Source organism: Somniosus microcephalus, chromosome 3 (genome assembly GCF_052327205.1).
Source record: "Somniosus microcephalus isolate GS21.2 chromosome 3, FLI_Smic_1.0, whole genome shotgun sequence".
NCBI classification, from domain to species: Eukaryota; Metazoa; Chordata; class Chondrichthyes; order Squaliformes; family Somniosidae; genus Somniosus; species Somniosus microcephalus.
Genome location: NC_140989.1, coordinates 9313328 through 9332362, shown reverse-complemented (window position 1 = coordinate 9332362; position 19035 = coordinate 9313328). Strand labels below are relative to the sequence as shown.

The 19035-nt window shown below is 48.7% G+C and overlaps 1 protein-coding gene across 1 annotated transcript in view; it reads right to left on the bottom strand.

The window, feature by feature from the left end:
* Positions 1 to 4801: 4801 nt before the first annotated feature.
* The window catches only part of LOC147120830 (uncharacterized), a 53933-nt gene continuing 39699 nt past the window's right edge, over positions 4802 to 19035 (bottom strand). The window contains exons 4-5 of the mRNA XM_085977172.1: positions 8758 to 9292; positions 4802 to 5717 (exon numbers count right to left, since the gene is read on the bottom strand). Of these exons, the coding sequence (XP_085833298.1) occupies positions 5492 to 5717; positions 8758 to 9292 (761 nt within the window). The 3' untranslated portion in view covers positions 4802 to 5491. The remainder of the gene's footprint in view (positions 5718 to 8757; positions 9293 to 19035) is intronic.

The following is a 19035-nucleotide window of genomic DNA, read 5'->3' as shown; positions in this document are numbered from 1 at the left end:
ATCTTGCTAGATGAATAATTCAGAGAACGTGGGTTCAAATCCCACCACGGGCAGTTTGAAAATTTGAATTCAGTTTAAAAAATCTGGAAATAAAAAGCTCAGTAAAAGTGACCACAAAGCTGTCGGATTGTGGTAAAAACCCAACTGGTTCACTCATGTCCTTTGGGGCAGGAAACCTTACCCGGACTGTGCTCTCTGAAGTGGCCACGCAGTTGTACCAATAGAAGGCCCACCACCACCTTCTTAGAACAACGAGGGACGGGCAATCAATGCCACCCATGCCAGCGATACCCACATCCTGAGAACGAATTAAATTAGTCTTTTTTTAAAAACTTAAATGAACAGGCGTGTGCGCTGAGTGCCCAGTTTAATGATCTTCAGGAGAATCTCTTCCGCAGGGTCGGGAAGAAAACAAGAGTCAGGAAATTCCTTTTTTTAAATGGTGACATCTCACCCACAGAACCTGTAGTAAAGAGCTCATCCCACCGCCAGCATCCCTGTTAAAATGTGGCTTGTGGTAAACCACTTTTATCGTTACACTATAGTTATCACTGTTGTATTGTTATCACCGTTATCACTGTTGTATCATGATACGAGGTCGCCTCTTGTCGCGCTGTTATACCTGGGCTGACCACCTCCGACTCCGCCAATGGCTCCACCTACCTGCCCAGGTATAAAGGTAGTCGACTGGCTGGTATTCCTCCTTGTTGGACCCGATCACCCACGAGGGTGGGCTCTGTTATTTAGTCAATAAAAACCTTTAGTTACGTTCCTAACTCGTCGCTTTTTATTGGACGAATTGATAGGTATATCAATTTTATTGACTAAATTTTAAAGATGTCTACTACTGGCCAGCCAGAAGCCCTCCCAGAAGCACAGCCACACCAGCCGGCTTGGCTGCAAGCCCTCAAACCACCGTACCTGGATCTAAACCCACAGGCAGCAAACGCAGCCCTCAACTTCAAACACTGGCTGGACTGCTTCGAATCCTACCTGGAAGAATCCGGCGCCCCGCAGAGATCCAAACTAAGACTTCTGAACGCCCAAGCGAGCCCGAGAGTATACGCACTCATCCAGGACACGACTACGTACGAGGCCGCTATCAACCTACTGAAACAGCAGTACCGCAGCCCGGTAAATTACATGTACACCAGGCACCTCCTAAGATCCCGCCCGCAACAGCCAGGAGAGTCTGTAGCTGAATTTTTACGGGCGCTAAGAGCACTCGGCAGGAACTGTGACTTTAAAGCGGTGATGGCTGTTGAAAATACGGAAGATAATATCCGCGATGCCTTTGTGAAAGGCCTACGGTCCGACTACTCACGGCAAAGACTGCTTGAAGCTAAAGACCTCGACCTGGACAAAGCTGAAGCCCTCGCTCTCTCCCTGGAGGTGGCCCATCAGGACCAGGAGGCGTTTTCCAGGTACTGCTCGCGACCCTGGGACTCGGGCCCGACCCCTACCGCAATACCCTTCGCAGCGCCGCCCCCGGGACCTACCTCAGCGTCGGCGTCCCGGACCCGACCGGGCCCGCCACCCCCGGTACCGGCTCCGACATCGGGCACCCGCGATCGGGCCGCCGGCTGCTTCTTTTGCGGCCAGGAGAAGCACCCGAGGTCGCGCTGCCCAGCCAGGAACTCTACCTGCACAACCTGCAGGAAGAAAGGCCACTTCTCTAAGGCCTGCAGGAGCGGATCTTCAGAGGCCAGCAGTGCCTCATGCGAACTGTGGGGGCGGCCATCTTCTTTCACGGCAACTGAGGCCAGTATCCCCACACGTGAGTCATGGGGCGGCCATCTTTGATCAAGGCAACCGACCCCAATAGTGCCTCATGTGAGTTATGGGGGCAGCCATCTTCTCCGCCATTTTGTCCTACCTCGTGGGAGACGCCATTTTACCCACCACGCCCGACTGCCACCGGGCCCCCGGACCCGACGACCGCCTCGCCCGCAGATGACAACGACTCGCTTACCTACACGCTAGCCTCCGTCACTCTGGATCAAGCCCGCCCACACCACCTGTCCAAGTCGATGATGGACATCAAAGTAAACGGCCACGCCACGACCTGCCTGTTCGACAGCGGAAGCACGGAGAGCTTCATCCACCCAGACACGGTGAGCCACTACTCCCTCCCTGTCCTGCCAACGCGCAACCGAATCTCGATGGCATCGAGGTCCCACGCCACGGACATTAGCGGCTACTGTGCTGTGACCTTGTCGGTTAAGGGTACAGAGTATAAAAACTTTAAACTCCTCGTCCTCCCCCAGCTCTGCGCTGCCGTCCTACTAGGGCTGGACTTCCAATCCCACCTCCAAAGTGTAACCCTAGCATACGGTGGACCCCTCCCCCCACTCACAGTCGACAACCAGCGAAGGTTAAACCGCCCACCGCGTAACACCTGCAGCCTATCCACCCTCAAGGTGCCGCCACCTTCCCTGTTCGCTAACCTCACCCCCGACTGCAAACCCGTCGCTACCAAGAGCAGGCGGTACAGCGCTGGGGACAGAGCTTTCATTAGCTCTGAGGTGCAGCGTCTCCTGAAGGAGGGCATCATCGAGGGGAGCAACAGCCCCTGGCGTGCCCAGGTCGTGGTCGTTAAGACCGGCGATAAAAATCGCCTGGTCATCGACTACAGCCAGACCATAAACAGATACACCCAGCTGGACGCATACCCCCTTCCCCGCATATCTGACATGGTCAATCAGATTGCACAATACCGCGTATTCTCGACCATCGACCTTAAGTCGGCCTACCACCAACTCCCTATCCACCCCGAGGACCGCCAGTACACCGCCTTCGAGGCGAATGGGCGCCTATACCACTTCCTTAGGGTCCCCTTCGGTGTCACCAACGGGGTCTCGGTCTTCCAAAGGGAGATGGACCGGATGGTTGACCAGAACGGACTGCAGGCCACATTCCCCTACCTAGATAATGTCACCATCTGCGGCCGCGACCGGCAGGACCACGACGTGAATCTGGAGAAATTCCTCCGTACAGCCCAACGGCTGAACCTCACCTACAATAAGGAGAAATGTGTGTTTAACACCTCGCGCCTTGCCATCCTTGGCTGTGTAGTAGAGAACGGACTCATCGGCCCCGACCCCGAAAGAATGCGCCCCCTCATGGAGCTACCCCTCCCCCACTGCCCTAAGGCACTTAAGAGAACCCTGGGGCTCTTCGCCTACTATGCCCAATGGGTGCCCAATTATGCGGACAAAGCCAGACCCCTCATGAAGTCCACATCCTTCCCCCTTACGGAGGAAGCGTGCGCAGCCTTCTCCCTCATTAAGGGAGACATTGTCAAGGCCACTATGCACGCAGTGGATGAGTCCATCCCCTTCCAAGTCGAGAGCGATGCATCCGACTTCGCCCTAGCCGCCACCCTTAACCAGGAGGGGAGACCGGTGGCCTTCTTCTCAAGGACCCTACAGGGCCCTGAGATCCGACACTCGTCGGTCGAGAAGGAGGCCCAGGCGATTGTGGAGGCGGTACGACGCTGGAGGCACTACCTGGCAGGCAAACGATTTACCCTCCTTACCGACCAACGTTCGGTCGCTTTTATGTTTAATAACAAGCTGAGGGGCAAAATCAAGAATGACAAGATCTTGAGGTGGAGAATCGAGCTCTCCACCTACGATTATGATATCTTGTACCGGCCAGGTAAGCTGAACGAACCCCCCGATGCTCTGTCACGAATTACATGCGCCAGCGCGCAAAGTGATAGACTTCAGACCCTCCACAACGACCTCTGCCACCCCGGGGTCACCAGACTTTACCACTTCATTAAGGCCCGCAACCTGCCCTACTCCATCGAGGAGGTCAGGACCATAACCAGGAACTGCCAGACCTGCGCCGAGTGCAAACCGCACTTCTTTAGGCCGGACAGAGCAAGCCTGATCAAGGCCACCCGCCCCTTCGAGCGCCTGAGCATCGACTTTAAGGGGCCCCTCCCGTCCTCTGACCGTAATGTGTACTTCCTCAACATTGTTGATGAGTACTCCCATTTCCCCTTTGCCTTCCCCTGCCCAGACATGACCAGTACCACGGTCATTAAATGCCTGAACGACCTCTTCGCCTTGTTCGGGTTCCCAAACTATATACATAGTGACCGGGGCTCCTCTTTCATGAGCGAGGAACTCCGTCAGTTCCTACTAGCGAGAGGTATTGCAGCAAGTAGGACCACCAGCTACAACCCCCGAGGGAACGGCCAGGTGGAAAGAGAGAACGCGACGGTATGGAAGGCCGTCCTCTTAGCCTTAAAGTCTAAGGGCCTCCCAACCTCCCGCTGGCAGGAAGTCCTCCCGACAGCGCTGCACTCCATCCGGTCACTACTTTGCACTGCCGTTAACGCCACCCCCCATGAACGAATGTTTGTTTTCCCCAGGAAGTCGACTACGGGAACCACTCTACCAACCTGGCTGACCTCTCTGGGGCCCGTCTTGCTGCGAAAGCACGTGAGGGCCCATAAAACAGACCCCCTGGTCGAGAGGGTGAACCTCCTGCACGCCAACCCCCAGTACGCCTACGTGGCTTACCCAGACGGGCGGGAGGACACTGTCTCCTTACGAGACCTCGCACCCTCGGGCACTCCGGAGACACCACCTTTACCCCCCCCCCACCACCCCCCCAATTCCAGCCCAGGTAGACGGCATGCCGGAACCCCACGAGCCTTCGCCGACCACGCAGATACCAGCACTAACACCGGATAATGCAGCACCGCCGCTGCGACGATCGGAGAGGCTTACGAGGCCTCCGGACAGACTGACATACCAGAACTGGTAGTACACTTCACCCCGCCGGACTCAAATCTAAACAAGGGGTGAATGTGGTAAACCACATTTATCGTTACACTATAGTTATCACTGTTGTATTGTTATCACCGTTATCACTGTTGTATCACGATACGAGGTCGCCTCTTGTCGCGCTGTTATACCTGGGCTGACCACCTCCGACTCCGCCCATGGCTCCACCTACCTGCCCAGGTATAAAGGTAGTCGACTGGCTGGTATTCCTCCTTGTTGGACCCGATCACCCACGAGGGTGGGCTCTGTTATTTAGTCAATAAAAACCTTTAGTTACGTTCCTAACTCGTCGCTTTTTATTGGACGAATTGATAGGTATATCATGGCTAACAGATTTTAAACTCACTCCCTCGTGTGTTTTGCCTGCAGAGTCCCTGGCTCCTAAACCCTCTCTGCAGTCATTAGTTGGCTGTGTTCCCTGTGCAATGTTTAGGGGACTGGAGACAGGAGTCCCCGCACCCCCACCACCCCCCAGTCCTGCTGGTGATATTCTCATGGAGTGGGGTGTTTAGGAGACAGGAGTCTCTCCAGTCCTGCTGGTGATCTCTTGGTGTTGGGTGTTGAGGGGACAGAAGCACCCTCCCCGCAATCCTCATGGTGTAGGGTGCTTAGAGGACTTGGAGACAGGAGCCCCTTTGAATCCTGATGCTGTGATTAGAAGCTGCACCATGTCTCAGAGACATGCGTGTCTACCCACAGGCACACCGTTGTGCGTGGCCGTGGGATGGTCCTCCTCCAGGCACGCATCTATCCTTGGAGGCTTCATTGGGTGCTCTGCCCATCTGCCATCCAAACTGTACTAATGTCTGAAAAATGAAGAGGGACAACATGGAGCAAGTGCTCCCAGTTATTAACTTCACCGAGGGATTGCTCGCGCAGCAGCCGTCCGGTATCATAGACCAGATTCCTTCTAACCTCTCCTTTCACAAGCCTTGTTACTTTTCAACATGTGCCCTCTAGTTTGCCGTCCACAGTCCAAGTTAAATACCCGACTTCCATCGGAACGACCTGCTCCTCTCAGTTGGTTAAATGCTGCACCTTGGCGTTGAGTTGGCGACACACAGTGATGAAATATGCAGGGTTGAAAGCCAGTCTCCAAGCTCTAGAGACACATTGCGTCTCACTCCACCAGCACTACAGATTACAGCACCTAAAAACCATTTCTAGTCAGTTTTTATGCTTATCAAGTTAAGGGATGTCAGTCGTGGAAATGAAACTCTTACTGACTCTCGGGACCAAGTGTCAGCATGGACACTCCAAGGGCAGGTACAGCACGGGTTAGATACAGAGTAAAGCTCCCTCTACACTGTCCCATCAAACACCCCCAGGGCAGGTACAGCACGGGTTAGATACAGAGTAAAGCTCCCTCTACACTGTCCCATCAAACACTCCCAGGGCAGGTACAGCACGGGTTAGATACAGAGTAAAGCTCCCTCTACACTGTCCCATCAAACACTCCCAGGGCAGGTACAGCATGGGTTAGATACAGAGTAAAGCTCTCTCTACACTGTCCCATCAAACACTCCCAGGGCAGGTACAGCATGGGTTAGATACAGAGTAAAGCTCCCTCTACACTGTCCCATCAAACACTCCCAGGGCAGGTACAGCACGGGATAGATACAGAGTAAAGCTCCCTCTACACTGTCCCATCAAACACTCCCAGGGCAGGTACAGCACGGGTTAGATACAGAGTAACGCTCCCTCTACACTGTCCCCATCAAACACTGCCAGGGCAGGTACAGCACAGGTTAGATACAGAGTAAAGGTCCCTCTACACTGTCCCATCAAACACTCCCAGGGCAGGTACAGCACGGTTTAGATACAGAGTAAAGCTCCCTCTACACTGTCCCCATCAAACACTCCCAGGGCAGGTACAGCACGGGTTAGATACAGAGTAAAGCTCCCTCTACACTGTCCCATCAAACACTCCCAGGGCAGGTGCAGCACGGGGTTAGATACAGAGTAAAGCTCCCTCTACACTGTGCCATCAAACACTCCCAGGGCAGGTTCAGCACGGGTTAGATACAGAGTAAAGCTCCCTCTACACTGTCCCATCAAACACTCCCAGGGCAAGTACAGCACGGGTTAGATACAGAGTAAATCTCCCTCTACACTGTCCCATCAAACACTCCCAGGGCAGGTACAGCAAGGGTTAGGTACAGAGTAAAGCTCCCTCTACACTGTCCCCATCAAACACTCCCAGGGCAGGTACAGCAAGGGTTAGATACAGAGTAAAGCTCCCTCTACACTGTCCCATCAAACACTCCCAGGGCAGGTACAGCACGGGTTAGATACAGAGTAAAGCTCCCTCTACACTGTCCCATCAAACACTCCCAGGGCAGGTACAGCACGGGTTAGATACAGAGTAAAGCTCCCTCTACACTGTCCCATCAAACACTCCCAGGGCAGCTACAGCACGGGTTAGATACAGAGTAAAGCTCCCTCTACACTGTCCCATCAAACACTCCCAGGGCAGGTACAGCACGGGTTAGATACAGAGTAAAGCTCCCTCTACACTGTCCCATCAAACACTCCCAGGGCAGGTACAGCACGGGTTAGATACAGAGTAAAGCTCCCTCTACACTGTCCCATCAAACACTCCCAGGGCAGGTACAGCACGGGTTCGATACAGAGTAAAGCTGCCTCTACACTGCCCCATCAAACACTCCCAGGGCAGGTACAGCACGGGTTAGATACAGAGTAAAGCTCCCTCTACACTGTCCCCATCAAACACTCCCAGGGCAGGTACAGCACAGGTTAGATACAGAGTAAAGCTCCCTCCACACTGTCCCCATCAAACACTCCCAGGGCAGGTACAGCACGGGTTAGATACAGAGTAAAGCTCCCTCTACACTGTCCCATCAAACACACTCAGGGCAGGTACAGCACGGGTTAGATACAGAGTAAAGCTCCCCCTACACTGTCCCATCAAACACTCCCAGGGCAGGTGCAGCACGGGTTAGATACAGAGTAAAACTCCCTCTACACTGTCCCATCAAACACTCCCAGGGCAGGTACAGCACGAGTTAGATACAGAGTAAAGCTCCCTCTACACTGTCCCATCAAACACTCCCAGGGCAGGTACAGCACGGGTTAGATACAGAGTAAAGCTCCCTCTACACTGTCCCATCAAACACTCCCAGGCCAGGTACAGCACGGGTTAGATACAGAGTAAAGCTCCCTCTACACTGTCCCATCAAACACTCCCAGGGCAGCTACAGCACGGGTTAGATACAGAGTAAAGCTCCCTCTACACTGTCCCATCAAACACTCCCTGGGCAGGTACAGCAAGGGTTAGATACAGAGTAAAGCTCCCTCTACACTGTCCCATCAAACACTCCCAGGGCAGGTACAGCACGGGTTAGATACAGAGTAAAGCTCCCTCTACACTGTCCCATCAAAAACTCCCAGGGCAGGTACAGCACGGGTTAGATACAGAGTAAAGCTCCCTTTACACTGTCCCATCAAACACTCCCAGGGCAGGTACAGCACGGGTTAGATACAGAGTATAGCTCCCTCTACACTGTCCCATCAAACACTCCCAGGGCAGGTACAGCACGGGTTAGATACAGAGTAATGCTCCCTTTACACTGTCCCATCAAACACTCCCAGGGCAGGTACAGTACGGGTTAGATACAGAGTAAAGCTCCCTTTACACTGTCCCATCAAACACTCCCAGGACAGGTACAGTACGGGTTAGATACAGAGTATAGCTCCCTCTACACTGTCCCATCAAACACTCCCAGGGCAGGTACAGCATGGGCCAGCTGAGAGGAAGGTAGGGAGAGGGGTGAGGATGAGAGGAAGGGAGTGAGAGGCACAGAAAGAGAACGAGGAAGTGATGCAGTGAGTAGGGATGAAGGGGAAGAAAGGGAGTGAGGGAAAAAGGGAGGGAAAGAGTAAGGATGGGAGTCAGTGTGGATGTGAGGGACAGAGGGAGAAACCTGGCCTTCACAGATGAAAAGAAAAGACAACTTGTTGTACTTTATATCTGCCCTTGCTGCCTGGTGACTCACTGACCACAATATCATCATCACCAAAACATTTGTCAGGGATGGGCGGTGGCTCTTCCTCGCACACCTCATTATCATGAGGTGATGAAGGGCCAGGAAGATCCGGCGATGACATGTTCTTCAGTTTCTTGCTGACTCGAGCGTACACAGCTGTCACTTTCTCTGGCTCCGAGCCAACCTTCCCATCCTCCTCCTTGCCAACTTCATCCTCAATCAGGAGCTCTGCCTTGGGCGCTTCCAGGCTGAACTGGTTGGAGGCTGCGTAGGATGGCTCGATGGGGTCTTCTCCAACGTGCAGGCGTGTTGCCGCTGCCAGCTCACTCGGCGTTTGATACACTGGGTCGCCTTTTCCTTTGAGGTCGTCCTTACCGAGAGAGGTACTGGGAATCTCTGGCAGGGCTCTGGTATGTTGGGATGGGAGGTCTTCATGATCTTGTGTATCATTCTGCCAGCTTACTTTACGTGATCGAGGGGCACCTGTGAGAGTTCGAGAATGAGGAAAGTGTGATATAAACACATGTAGGGCAGTGGTTATGTTACTGAACTTGTAAACAAGAGGCTTGGACTGATAATCAAGTAAAAAAAACAAAGGACTTGTATTTACATAGCGCCTTTCTCAACCTCAGGCCATCCCAAAGTGCTTTAAAGCCAATTAAGTACTTTTGAAATGTAGTCACTGGTGCAATGTAGGAAACGTAGCAGCCAGTTTGTGCACAGCAAGATCCTGCAAACATCAATGAGGTAAATGAACAGATTATCTGTTTTTAGTGATGTTGGTTTAGGGATAAATGTTGACTAGAATGCTTGGGAGAACTCCCTAGCTCTTGAAGGGAATAACATTAAATAATGTTAATTTAGGTCAGAGAGAGTCAGGAGCTGCCAGATGCTGATCTGTTGTTGGCACCACTTGTGTTGTGTGTCTGGAGTTTTGAAAGTGCTGTCATCTCCTCAATAATTCACTCTGAGTGTGTTGCAACTTCTGCTAACCACAGTCACATAACAGCTCAACACAGTGAAAACGTTTCATGGTGAACGGACTGGGAGAGAAATCAGTGGATTGGAGACGTGTCTGATTGCAGATACACTGGGTGACACATGCTCATATGCCTCATCCACACATATCTGTGTGTGCACAGACACACACACACACACACACGCATACACACACACACACACACACACAGATACACACAGCCACACACACCGACATACAGACACGCATGCACACAGACATGCAGAGTCAAGCAGGGACTTCACTACTGATGTCAAATGCCGATGGGAAAATTTGCCATTGCCGTTCATGCTCACTGAATGAGCCCTGAAATGATTTCACCAGCCATGTATTCCCAGCCTGTCACTCAGCCAGAAATCAACCAACTGCCCACTTCTCCATTCATTTAGTGAGGCTAAACTGAGGGCACGTCTTTCAGATGAGACGTTAAACTGTCTGCTCTCTTGGCTGGACATAAAGGGGGAGAAATTCAGTATTGCCCCATTTGGGGCACGATTATTGGCGGAGCGCAAAGTTTAGTGCCTGGCGCTAATTATTGCCTCCGACAGCAAACTTGGCTTTTATCGCCCCTGGAGGTGATTGGAGCGCTAAATCAGGTGCTTCACACCTCTCTTAAGGCGCTAAGGCCGAGCAGCGAGGCGCTACCTCACAGCACTGGTGAAGCTCATGTGATTTCAGTCAGCAATGGAACACAGACACACTGGCACCGGCCAATTCTTAAAGGGGAGTTCTGATTAATGGTCATCGACCTGAAACGTTAAATCTGTTTCTCTCTTCACAGATGCTGCTTGACCTGCTGAGTTTCTCCTGCATTTTCTGTTTTTATCTTAAAGGGGAGGGTTGATCTTGCTCTCCATCCACATCCTGCTCATTGCAGCCTTGAATCTCGACCTGGAGAGACCTGGAGAGACCTGTACATCAAATCTGCTGGAAAGAACAATGGAGAGACCCAGGGAAAGAGCTCAGAGTGCAGCTCCCACAGTCTCTTCTAAATCGATACAAGGAAGGTCAAATCAAAACCAACCTGCAAAGTGCTGCTCAGTACCCAGCACTCCTTCACACAGCGTTGAATCTCTCCAGAAGTCTCTCTCTCTCTCAGAATGCGTGATGCAAAAATGTCACCGACAAAAAAAGGCAGGAAGCGGTCGCCTTTAAATAGCGCTCCCCCAGTCCCTTTCTGACAGCATAACGCTCCCCTCAACCTGTCGTTGCTAGCGGCAGGCGGTAAGGCAGGGGGCGCCACTCAATTTCCGGTCCGGGGCGCTACTGGGGCGTTGCACACTCGACTGACGTCATGATCTGCCGGTGCAGGAGATCGTGGCGGTAGTGTTTAGCGCCGCCGCAAAATGTCTAGTTAATTTTGCAAGTGGCGCAAACATCGCCGCACCCGGGCGCTAGTTGCTTTGCGCCCCACTTGGCGCCCTCTTAAGGCGCTAACGGGAGGCGCAAACAACTGAATTTTCCCCCCAAAATATCTTATGGCACTATTTCGATGAAGAGCAGGGGAGTTCTACCCGGTGTCCTGGCCAATATTTATCCCTCAATCAACATCACTAAAACAGATTATCTGGTCATGATTACATTGTTGTGTGTGGGAGCTTGTTGTGTGCAAATTGGCTGACGTGTTTCCTACATTACAACAGAGAATACACTTCAAAAATCACTTAATTGACTGTAAAGCGCTTTGGGATGTCTGGTGGTCGTGAAAGGCGCTATAGAAATGTAAGACTTTCTTTCTTTCTTCTTTCAAATACCTGAATGTAAAACCAGAACTGGGATCAGGCAATGAGGCTTTGGAATTGAACAGGCTATTTTAGATCTGCTTTGTGTAATGAAACAGGGTTAATTAGTAATCTCACAGTAAATGATCCTCTGGGGATCATAATTTCACATTGAGTTTGAGAGTGAAATACTTAAGCCCAAAACGAGAGTCTTAAATTTAAATAAAGCCAATTACATAGGTATGAGGGGCGAGTTGGCTAAGGTAGATTGGTAAATTAGATTAAAAGGTATGACAGTAGATAAGCAGTGGCAAACATTTAAAGAAATATTTCATAATTCTCAACAAATATACATTCCATTGAGAAATAAAAACTCCATGGGAAAAGTGATCCATCCGAGGCTAACTAAAGAAGTTAAGGATAGTATTAGATTAAAAGAAGAAGCTTATAATGTTGCAAAGAATAGTAGCAAGCCTGAGGATTGGGAGAGTTTCAGAAACCAGCAAAGGATGACCAAAAAATTGATTAAAAAGGGAGAAAATAGAATAGGAGAGCAATCTAGCAAGAAATAGCAAAACAGATTGTAAGAGCTTCTACAAGTATGTAAAAAGGAAGAGAGTAGCAAAAGTAAACGTTGGTCCCTCAGAGGCTGAGACAGGAGAAATTATAATGGGGAATAAGGAAATGGCAGAGACTTTAAACAAATATTTTGTATCCGTCTTCACAGTAGAAGACACAAAAAGCATACAAAAAATAGTAGGGAAACAAGTGGCTAATAGCAGTGAGGAACTTAAAGTAATTGAGAAAATAATGGGACTAATACTCGACAAATCCCCTGTACCCGAAGGCCTATATCCTCGGGTTCTAAAAAGAGGTGGCTGCAGAGATAGTGGATGCATTGGTTGTGATCTTCCAAAATTCACTAGTTTCTAGAACGGTCCTAGCGGATTGAGAAGTAGCAAATGTAACCCCGCACTTCAAGAAAGGAAGGAGAGAGAAAACAAGGAACGACAGGCCAGTTAGCCTGATAATCAGTCTTTGGGAAAATGCTGGAATCCATTATTAAGGAAGTGGTAACAGGGCACTTAGAAAGTCATAACATGATTAGGCAGAGTCAACATGGTTTTATGGGATATAACAAGCAGGGTAGATAAAGGGGTACCAGTGGATGTAGTATATTTGGGTTTCCAAAAGGTATTCGATAAGGTGCCACATAAAAGGTTCCTACTCAAGATAAGGGCTCATGGGGTTGGGGGTAATGTATCAGCATGGATAGAGGATTGGTTAATGGACAGAAAACAGAGAGTAGGGATAAATGCGTCATTTTCCCATTGCCAGGCTGTAACTAGTGGGGTGCTTGGGCCTCAGCTATTTACAATCTATATCAATGATGATTTCATGAAGGGACCGAGTGCAATGTATCCAAGTTTACTGACGAGACAAAGCTAGGTGGGAAAGTAAGGTCTGAAGAGGACACAAAGGGGGCAAAATTCGCCTCCATTGCACCCGCCATTAGCGCCTCTGGGGGGCGCTAATGGGGTGAAAATGGCTTATCGCCCGGGCGGGGGTGCTAATAGAGCCTGCCAGGAAATTCAGTGGGGCACTACTGAGGAGCTAGCCGATATCGCCGCGCCCCCACTGGTAGTGCCCCAGGCCACAGCTTTGGTCTGACCACACCTGGATTACTGTGCACAGTTTTGGTCTCCTTATCTGAGAAAGGACATACATGCCTTAGAGGTGGTGCAACGAATGTTCACCAGATTGGGATGAGAGGGTTGTCCTATGAGGAGAGATTGTGTAGCATGGGCCTATACTCTCTGCAGTTGAGAAGAATAAGAAATGATCTCATTGAAACTTATAAGATTCTGAGGGGGATTGACAGGGAAGATGCTGAGAGGTTGTTTCCCCTGGCTGGACACTCTAGAACTAAGTGACATAGTATTAGGAAAAGGGGTCGGCCATTTAAGACTGAGATGAGGAGGAATTTCTTGTGAAGCTTTGGAATTCTCTACCCAGAGGGCTGTGGATGCTCAGTCGTTGAGGATATTCAAGACAGAGATCGATAGATTTTTGGAATTGAGGGATATGGGGATCGGGCGGGAAAGTGGAGTTGAGGATGAAGATCAGCCATGATCTCATTGAATGGCAGAGCCGGCTCGAGGGGCCATATGGCCGACTCCAGCTCTTAATTCTTCTCCTCTAATGTTCTTATGACATTCACTATATTAAACATTTCATTACACACTCACTATAACACCCAGATATATCACTCCCTCACTATAACACACCCCGATATATCACACCCTCACTATAACACACCGATATATCACACTCTCACTATAACACACACCGATATATCACACTCTCACTATAACACACCCCGATATATCACACTCTCACTATAAGACCCCGATATATCACACTCTCACTATAACACAACCTGATATAACACACTCTCACTATAACACACCCCGATATATCACACTCTCACTACAACACCCCGATATATCGCACACTCACAATAAGACATCCCGATATATCATACCCTCACTATAACACACCGATATATCACACTCTCACTATAACAACCCGATATATCACACCCTCACTATAACACACCGATATATCACACCCTCACTATAACACACCCGATATATCACACTCTCTCTATAACACACCCCGATATATCACACTCTCACTATAACACACCCCGATATATCACACCCTCACTACAACACACCCCGATATATCACACTCTCACTATAACACCCCAATATATCACAATCTCACTATAAGACACCCCGATATATCACACCCTCAATATAACACACCCCGATATATCAGACTCTCACTATAACACACCCCGATATATCACACACTCACTATAACACACTCTGATATATCACACCCTCACTATAACACACCCCGATATATCACACTCTCACTATAGCACAACCCGATATATCACACTCTCACTATAACACACCCCGATATATCACACCCTCACTATAACACACCCCGATATATCACACTCTCACTATAACACACCCTGACATATCAGACTCTCACTATAACACACCCCGATATATCACACACTCACTATAACACACCCCGATATATCACACTCTCACTATAACACACACCGATATATCACACTCTCAATATAAGACACCCCGATATATCACACTCTCACTATAACACACCCCGATATATCACACCCTCACAATAGCACACCCCGACATATCACACTCTCACTATAACACCCCAATGTATCACACTCTCACTATAACACCCCCCGATATATCACACACTTACTCTAACACATCCCGATATATCACACACTCACTATAACAGACCCCGATATATCACACCCTCACTATAACACACCGATATATCACACTCTCACTATAACACACCCAGATATATCACACCCTCACTATAACACTCCGATATATCACACCCTCACTATAACACACCCAGATATATCACACCCTCACTATAACACTCCGATATATCACACTCTCACTATAACACACCCAGATATATCACACCCTCACTATAACACTCCGATATATCACACCCTCACTATAACACACCCTGATATATCACACTCTCACTATAACACACCCCGATATATCACCCTCTCACAACAACACCCCGATATATCACACACTCACTATAACACACCCCGATATATCATACCCTCACTATAACACACCAATATATCACACTCTCACTATAACAACCCGATATATCACACCCTCACTATAAAACTCCGATATATCACACTCTCACTATAACACACCCCGATATATCACACTCTCACTATAACACCCCGATATATCACACCCTTACTCTAACACACCCCGAGATATCACACTCTCACTGTAACACACCCCAATATTTCACACCCTTACTATAACACACCCCGATGTATCAAACCCTCACTATAACACACTGATATATCACAACCTCACTATAACACACCCCGATATATTACACCCTCACTATAACACACCCCGATATATCACACATTCACTATAACACCCCGATATATCACACTCTCACTATAACACCCCAATATATCACACTCTCACTATAACACCCCGATATATCACACTCTCACTATAACACCCCGATATTTCACACCCTCACTATAACACACCCCAATATATCACACGCTCACTATAACACAGCCTGATATATCACACCCTCACTATAACACACCCCGATATATCACACTCTCACTATAACACACCCCGATATACCACATCCTCACTATAACACACCCCGATATATCACATTCTCACTATAACTCCCCAATATATCACACCATCACTAGAACACCACAATATATCACACTCTCACGAGAACACACCCCGATATATCACACCCTCACTATAACACACCCCGATATATCACACCCTCACTATAACACACCCCGATATATCACACTCTCACTAAAACACCCCCCAATATATCACACTCTCACTATAGCACACGCCGATACATCATACTCTCACTTTAACACACACCGATATATCACACTCTCACTATAACAAAGCCCGATATATCACACGCTCACTATAACACACCCCAATATATCACACTCTCACTATAACACACCCCGATATATCACACGCTCACTATAACACACCCCAATATATCACACCCTCACTATAACACACCCCGATATATCACACGCTCACTATAACACACCCCGATATATCACACCCTCACTATAACACAACCCGATATATCACACTCTCACTATAACACACGCTGATATATCACACTTTCATTATAACACAACCCGATATATCACACTCTCACTATAGCACACCCCGATATATCACACCCTCACTATAACACACCCCGATATATCACACATTCACTATAACACCCCAATATATCACACACTCACTATAACACACCCCAATATTTCAAACCCTCACTATAACACACCCCGATACATCTCACTCTCACTATAACACACTCCGATATATCACACTATCACTATAGCACACCCCGATGTATCACACCCTCACTATAGCACACCCCGATATATCACACCCTCACTATAACACACCCCGATATATCACACTCTCACTATAACACACCCCGATATATCACACGCTCACTATAACACACCCCAATATATCACACCCTCACTATAACACACCCCGATATATCACACGCTCACTATAACACACCCCGATATATCACACCCTCACTATAACACAACCCGATATATCACACTCTCACTATAACACACGCTGATATATCACACTTTCATTATAACACAACCCGATATATCACACTCTCACTATAGCACACCCCGATATATCACACCCTCACTATAACACACCCCAATATATCACACATTCACTATAACACCCCAATATATCACACACTCACTATAACACACCCCAATATTTCAAACCCTCACTATAACACACCCCGATACATCTCACTCTCACTATAACACACTCCGATATATCACACTATCACTATAGCACACCCCGATGTATCACACCCTCACTATAGCACACCCCGATATATCACACCCTCACTATAACACACCCCGATATATCACACTCTCACTATAACACACCCCAATATATCACACCCTTACAATAACACACCCCAATGTATCACACCCTCACTATAACACACCCCGATATATCACACTCTCACTATAACTCCCCTATATATCACACCCTCACTAGAACACCCCAATATATCACACCCTCACTATAACACACCCGATATATCACACTCTCACAATAACACACCCCGATATATCACACCCTCACTATAACACACCCCGATATATCACACTCTCACTATAACACACCCCGATATATCACACCCTCACTATAACACACCCCAATATATCACACTCACTATAACACACCCTGATATATCACACCCTCACTATAACACACCCTGATATATCACACCCTCACTATAACACCCCGATACATCACACCCTCACTATAACACACCCCGATATATCACACTCTCACTATAACTCCCCTATATATCACACCCTCACTAGAACACCCCATATATCACACTCTCACTATAACACACCCCGATATATCACACTCTCACTATAACACACGCCGATACCTCACACTCTCACTATATCACACCCCGATATATCATACCCTCACTATAACACACCCCGATATATCACACCCTCACTATAACACACCCCAATATATCACACTCTCACTATAACACACCATGATATATCACACTCTCACTATAACACACCCCAATATATCACACCTTCACTATAACACACCCTGATATATCACACCCTCACTATAACACACCCCAATATATCACACTCTCACTATAACACACCCCGATATATCACACTCTCACTATAACACACTGAAAAATCACACTCTCACTATAACACACCCCGATATATCACACTCTCACTATAACACACCCCGATATATCACATTCTCTCTATAGCACACCCCAATATATCACACTCTCACTATAACACATCCTGATATATCACACCCTCACTATAGCACACCCCGATATATCACACTCTCACTATAACACCCGATATATCACACCCTCGCTATAACACACCCCGACACACTCTCACTATAACTGTTGTGTCTCAAGGGGTTTTATACCCTTGTCTATATAACAATTAAGAAGGACTCCGTGATGGAGAGTTTATTTAACGGCCATTTTATTTACAATGTGCTTCTTCACTCAATGCACTACATTTCCCATAGTGCATTGCAAATCACCACTACGGTATCCCATGTGGGACAATTCTAATACACATTCAAAATACACAACATATTTCCTCCCCCTTAAAATAGAATGTGCACAAAACAGAATAACTGAAAATGACTATCACTTTGGAAGAGAGGGCAGACTGCCTCTACATTCCGCTAACCCTGGGGATTATTCTGCCCCACGCACACAGGTTAGCACTAATTGTAACTAAGGCGCTCTGAAGGCTGCATTTCTCTTTGGGGGTAACGCCTAGTCTCAGGAGCAGGCTCTGGCTGGCTCTCCCGTGACCCTGCAGGCGTGGCTTCCTCCCTCGATGGCACAAGAGTGGATGGTGCCACCATCTTAGGGTCGGACGACCAGTCCCTGCTGGAGCCTCCAGCAGGTCCTTGATCCTCTGTTTCTTGGGTTACCTGTGGCAACTGTCTTGGTAGTAACTGGTCTACATGCCATCTCCATGTTCGGTCATCTCCGGTGCGGACTCGGTATGAAACGGGGCCCGTCTTTTGAATGACCGTAGCCAGGACCCACCACTCCGGGGTGGTGTAGTTACACGCGAGGACTCTGCCCCACCACAAAGTGTCTTTCTTTGGACCTCTGAGCTCATCTGCTGACTTGATCCTGCTGATTGGCGTGCAGCACTGCTTCTGTGGACGTTGGCCTCAGCAGGCCAAGGCGTGTCCGTAGCTGCCTTCCCATGAGTAGGTAAGCAG